We start from the raw sequence: 6,290 nt of genomic DNA on the forward strand, positions 1-6,290 counted from the left end.
AAAGGGAAGAACTACACACCAGTATTATCATGTACTCTGTGTTTTTAAGAACACATAGTACACATAGTAAACTATATTACTGGAGCAAACCATCCAATAACCTCAAACTTCACAGTGCGTTATTGATCCTTCACTACTGTACACTGTCTTAGTTTGGAAGCCATAAGAACAGCTGGGAAAAAGTCCTGGCTGTTGTTTTTTTCTCATTTTAAATAACCTAAGTTTCCTAAGATAGACAAACTTTAAGGGGACCTTTCCTAAAGTAAATAGGAAATGTGTATTCAGCACGGTCATAAAAAGACATTTCCCACCCCATACTAAGGAACCCTCTTGCTTCCTCTGTCCCCCACCCGAGCCCACAGATGTGAAGCAGATTACACTCGTGCTTTACCCCTCCTTCTGCCAGCCCCTCTTTCCACTGCAAAGAAAGAAATCATTCAGTTTCAGCCTTTTTCTACAAACATCCCCCTCCCCTGCTATCCCCTCCCAGCAGCAGACAGGGGCACACAGACGACCACACTCTCCAGCCAAACCCTAATTGTGTGTGCGTGTGTCTGCATTTTTTTTTTCCCCTGACATGAAGAAGGAAACCGAGTGAGTATTTGCTCTCTGTGCTTGTGAATAGTGGTCCCGAAAACCTTTTGAGTCGTTTCGCTTGACTGAGAAAGTGGAAGTGGCAGAATTTAGCTGTGAAAAATTACTGGAGTTAGGTAAGTTTGGTTTTTGGATTTATGAAACTTTTAGGTAGGGTACAGTATGATGGGAAGCTGAGGCTTACTCATCCTGTATGCCACTAGTAAAAGTAGAAAAATCGAATTTGAAGTGCACATTTGTGGAATTTATACTTATTTTATACAGTTATTTAAATTATTGTATGGCTCTAAAATACTGCTGTTGCCATGAATGGTTGTTTCAGAGTTGAAGAGACATTTTTCTGACAGTTTTATAATACAGTGTCTGTGTATAGGTGTGTATGTGCAAACATGTCTCCACTGTCTTTATCTTTCTTATTATCATTCTGTCAAGTATGTTTTCAACCTGTGAGGCCTCTCTATGCTATACATGGCTTATTGCCAAAGAACCTTGTTGTCATATGGACATTGAAGGAGTTGAGTGTTGTGACGCCTGTGAAACACACCTGTTCAAGCTTTGACAAGAGGGGCCACGAGGTTGAGCTGCAGACACACTACAAACACCAAGATTAGCTCTGACCCACAGCTAAGGAGGAGTACAGCACACATGAATATCAATTTCAAAAAGGTCTACATTTCATTTGAAGGGATTTACAAGTTACATAATTCATAAATCCATCCTTATTCATTTTGGAGCTGAAACAATTCACTGACTGCTAATTATTTGGCAACTATTTTGATAACTTATAAATCGTATAAGTCATTTCTCAAACAAAACTGCCAAACATCCCTGTACTCCACCTTAGGAATTTTTTAATTTGCTGCTTTCTCTGTCCTTTGTGACTGTAAATATTCTTTAGTTTTGGACCATTTGTTGTACAAATCTGGTACTTCAAAGATGTCACATTGGACTTTAGGAAACCGAACAAATGATGAACTAATCAAGATGGTAATTGGAAGATTCAGTCAATGTGGAAAAATTACAGATTCTTTAAACCAATTGCATATTTTAATGCACAACCTATACTACACTACACAGGTCTCAGCAAATATTCTAATTCATTTCCTGAAGTTGTTCAGGGCATCTGTGGAAGAATTAATTTGAGTTCAATCAATCACTTAAAAAAAAAAAAAAAAAATCCATCAATCATCATTGGACTCCTCTTAGAACAAACCACTAAACAAGGATTTAATCTGGCTTTTTCTAAGCAACACAAACAAGAAGTAAAGTCTCCTAATGGTGCTCTGAGCTTGTGGCTGTTTTCCCTCTGCCGGCGAGCTTCTGCTATTTTAAGCCAAAAGAAAAGTCAGCCTCTAAAAAAACCACTTCACAATGACAGAGCCGTCAGAGTGAAGCCAAAAAAGGTCACTACAGTCCACAGCGAGTCTAACGCAAACACTGCTTCAACTAAACCATAAGACGCCAGCGTGGAAACTGTGCAGACAATTTCCAAAGACAAAGGCAACTGCTCCTGCCAATCTCTGATGCGCAGAGGAGCATGTGTGCTTCCAGTTAGCAGGCCTTTTAGAGACTGAATTAATGTCACAGAATGTCCTTTGACTTGTGCCTTTTACTGCTGCGGTGGTAATTGAATGCAGTGACAATAAAGTTATATTTTAAGATGAATTACATTTACATTTGGCTGTGTTCTGTCATTAGGCTGGATGGGTTGTCACTCTTGCCATAAGATTTTGATCCAAACATGTGGAGTAAAGCTGCAGAGTGATAAAAACTTTTGGACGTGCTGTGCTCCAGCTCTCCGGTCAAGTAGCTTTAAATGTCTTTGAAGATGAAGATGCCATTCAAGTGTCAGTTCAAACAAATGTGCTTTCTGGATCTTTCAAATATTTCAAAAAGGAGTTAAACATTCAATTTAGACTTTTTAACATGTTTTTCTAAAGATTTGCACACTTGAGGGCACACACCACACACCATGTTAAGTGGCAATTTTAAGCAGATATCTAATCTAGTGCCCGGCTGTTTTCAAATACTCACAAGTAAATAACATCTGTATATTCAAACTGTCCCAGTAATAAACCCCATTCATACAGTATGAGATGTTTACTGATACAAATGTAATGCATGTGTCACCTCAGGCAAAACTCATTAAACCTGTTTTATTCCAGTGATATCAGTCTGTACGTTACAATGCACATGTCAATCAATAGAAATAACCAAACTTATTACCCTAATATCATGATGTAAGGCCCCTGGATTGTGTCTCTGCTTGCAATCTGTAGTGGTGTGAAGGGTTGTGTTTACTACTCTTCTTACAGCTCCTGTAACATATGTGAGGTCACCATTTAAAGTAATCAGAAACAGAGGGAGTGACGGAGAGAGCAGCCAACAGTTGGTTGTTTTACTGGTTTGGGCTACACCACAAACCTTCTTAAAATAAATACAATTTTACGGTGTCCGTTCTACCTCTATTGGCATGCATGGCTGGGTGATCGTTCTGCATTTCTTAACAACAGCTTGGCAATAGGTGTAATTCAACTGACTCAAATTTTCAGTTGAGCTACAAGAAGTTGAAATAGTTTCAAGGGTGCTGTAAGAGTAAACTGCAGCCGAAACCAAAATGTGCTCTGACAGCAGAAAGAGTTCTGCAGTGCCTCTATCTCACAGGCCTGGTTTGAGTTTTTCAAATGTATTTCCAGATGCGGAGCAGAGACGCCTGAATGAGAGTCTGCATAATGATAAAGTGACGCTGTTGCTGTTTGACTGAACACTGTAACACATGCAGAGGAAGGGGCAAACACACGCAAAAAAAAAAAAGCTTTGTGATGAAATCTCACCTGATGTTAGAAAGTTTGCAAAAGCAGCTACCTGGTTGAATAGATGTAATGAAAGATCCCCAGACAACCCACCAGTTACAAAAAAAAAAAAAACAGCACAAACACTGCTGCAAGGGGCGTTGTCAGCTTTTACAGGCCTAGCGTGACACAACTCATGCAACCGCTAAGCCATGACCTAGCCACAGAGCATGAGGCATTCGCCAGTATATAACCACAACCCAAGCAGCACACAAGTGTGTGCAGTATTTCTACATGTTGCTATATCTCTATGTTAGAAAACAATGGAAATGCATGAATAAACAATCACATTTCTCCAGGAAAGACATTTCATTGTCTCTTGAAAAGCACAATCAGAGATGTTGCCATGTGGATTTCTGTTAAAAGCAAGTCATTGTTATAATAATTAGAATCTTATGAGAAACTGCACACCTAATTGTGGAATTTAAATATTACTGAATACATTACAGTGACATTTAAATGCCACAGAATTCAATAATACTTTGAAAACCATCCTTCTGAATTCATGAGATTTGAGCTTCACACTTTGTTTTCATAATTTAAACAGATTTCAATCAATATCAAGACTTATCATAAGTAATGAAGTGTTCAATATTCAAAAGGCAAATATTCAATTATTCATACTTTTGTGGTTGATGAAATTCAGGCAGCAAAATTCAAGATGAAAAATTCAAACTTCAACATTTGAGCTACAGAGGTGACTTCATTGGACAGAATGTTACCTCACAGGATCAAGGTCTGATCGATCTTTAAAAGCCTGGATGTTCAAGTTCAAATTCTTCATCTTGTATTTTTGTGGCTAAAATTCACTGACCCAATTTGGGCAATTTGTTTTCAGATCTGAACTTGACTAACTAAGGGTTAAGGATGTTCTTGGTTGGGAAGAAACATGCCTTGTGTAATACTTTTCTATTCATGTACCACATGCAGCTTTATCTTCCATAAAGTATTGTAAAAATAAAATATATAATTAAAATGGCCATGGAAGCTCCATCAGATTAGACTTAACTGTGCTAATACATTTCATAAACGGCCTTAGGTTCTTTGGATTCACAACTGAATCATGTAAAGATTTAATGAGCAAAGTGGAAAAGCTTTGATTTAAAAAGGTGATAGTGCACAAATGAGGGTCCACTCTTAATATTACCTCAGTCCAGCAGAAATATTGACTTTCTAAAAAATGTTTTAAACACAAATTTACATTTTTTTTTTAAATTTTTATCTAAGGATCATGACTTATTTGCTAATCTGCTGATAATGATGGAATAATAACCCTTATGTCCATACTTTTCTCCAGTTTTGCTCATTAAGTATACTGTGGGTAATGATTCAGAAAACATACTGAAAGTTACATATTTTAACTGTACCCTGCTTGTGCTAAACCAGGCCATTAAAATGTTTATTTCACTGTGCCTTCAAAGTTCACAGATGTCATTAACAGTAACTCACCTCCTCCTCTTTCCAGGTTACCATGTGGCGTTGTTGGATGCCCTTCATCTTGGCCTGGGTATCCATGGCAACCCCAACGCTCTGCCAAAGTGGGGATGGTGATTGGGGTTCAGGCTTTGACATTTATTCAACCATAATGGCCACCAATGACACATCGCAAGCAGCTGGTGATGAGCCTGCAAGGTTGAAAAACAACCATGACTGGATCACATCAGCAACATTTTCACCATCACCCTCACCTACGCTGCACTATGAGCCCCAACCGGACAAGTGCTCGGTCCACTTCAGCACTAACACTGCTTCAGCACGGAGGCTTAAGGCCCAGAAAGAGGAGCTGGCTTATCTGCAGGCCATCCAGCATGGAAACAAGGCAGTGATGGAGAACTTGGTGCAGTTTGTGGAGGCAGAGCTGGGAGAACAGCGTTATGAGGATGTGATCAAGGAAAATGTCATCGGCATCCATGAGGACCACAAGAGCTGCCACGAGGTGGTAGAGAAAGCTGAAGAAGATCTAGAGAAGCAGCTGGAGGGAGACGTGTTGGACGCCATTTCTGGGATGCAGAAGTGAGTGCAGCAAATCAGATGTGTTGAGCTTCAGAAAGATAATGGCTGAAATGTAGAGAGAGCAGCTAAAAATGACCAGTTCTTGTTTGTTGGTGAACAAGGTCTTTGTTAAAAGGAGATTCGCCTTTTATCAGACAGTTGAAAACTATTATTGTTATTTCTATAACTGATATTTGACATCCAGACTTTGACTTCATCAGTAGGTGCTGGGCTATACTGTCTTGTTAGCATTTTCAATGTGTGATCTGTGTGAGTGCCACCAACCGCTCCCAACAAAGCACCTTCATTTACAGTAATGAATTCAGAATTTAGTGCAAGGAGATTGGCAGTGCCAAAACAACCAGTCAGTTCACTGATTAGTCCATTAACAGAAAATTAATCTACAACATTTTTGGCAGCATTTTATGCCTTTATTAGATTACTAATAGAGAGAGAGAGATGACCAGAAATGAGTGAACAGAGTGAGACCATTGCAGTTCCTGGTCAGCACCTCAACCCCAAGACCACCCGGGTGCTCAGCAACTGTTTAAGTTGTCTGTTCTGTATTTTACTGTAAATTCACTGTCTGGGTTTTGGACTCTCTCTCTCTCAACCCAACCTGTCGAGGCAGATGGCCGCCCACCCTGAGCCTGGTTCTGCTCGAGGTTTCTGCCTCTTGAAAGGAAGTTTTTCCTTGCCACTGTTGCCAAGCGCTTGCTCGTGGTGGGAATTGCTGGGTCTCTGTACTCAATATTATGAAAAGTATGGTCTAGACCTGCTCTATATGTAAAGTGCCTTGAGATAACTTCTGTTGTGATTTGGTATATATATATATATATATATATATATACA

The 6,290-nt window shown here is 39.4% G+C and overlaps 1 protein-coding gene across 1 annotated transcript in view; it reads left to right on the top strand.

The window, feature by feature from the left end:
- Window positions 1-560: 560 nt before the first annotated feature.
- Window positions 561-6,290, top strand: part of LOC111236658 — a 7,657-nt gene continuing 1,927 nt past the window's right edge. Inside the window, exons 1-2 of the mRNA XM_022765476.1 lie at window positions 561-710; window positions 4,912-5,459. Coding sequence (XP_022621197.1) covers window positions 4,918-5,459 — 542 coding nt within the window. The 5' untranslated portion in view covers window positions 561-710; window positions 4,912-4,917. The remainder of the gene's footprint in view (window positions 711-4,911; window positions 5,460-6,290) is intronic.

The sequence above is a fragment of the Seriola dumerili genome, unplaced genomic scaffold, assembly GCF_002260705.1.
Source record: "Seriola dumerili isolate Sdu_G_001 unplaced genomic scaffold, Sdu_1.0 BDQW01000025.1, whole genome shotgun sequence".
Lineage (NCBI taxonomy): Eukaryota > Metazoa > Chordata > Actinopteri > Carangiformes > Carangidae > Seriola > Seriola dumerili.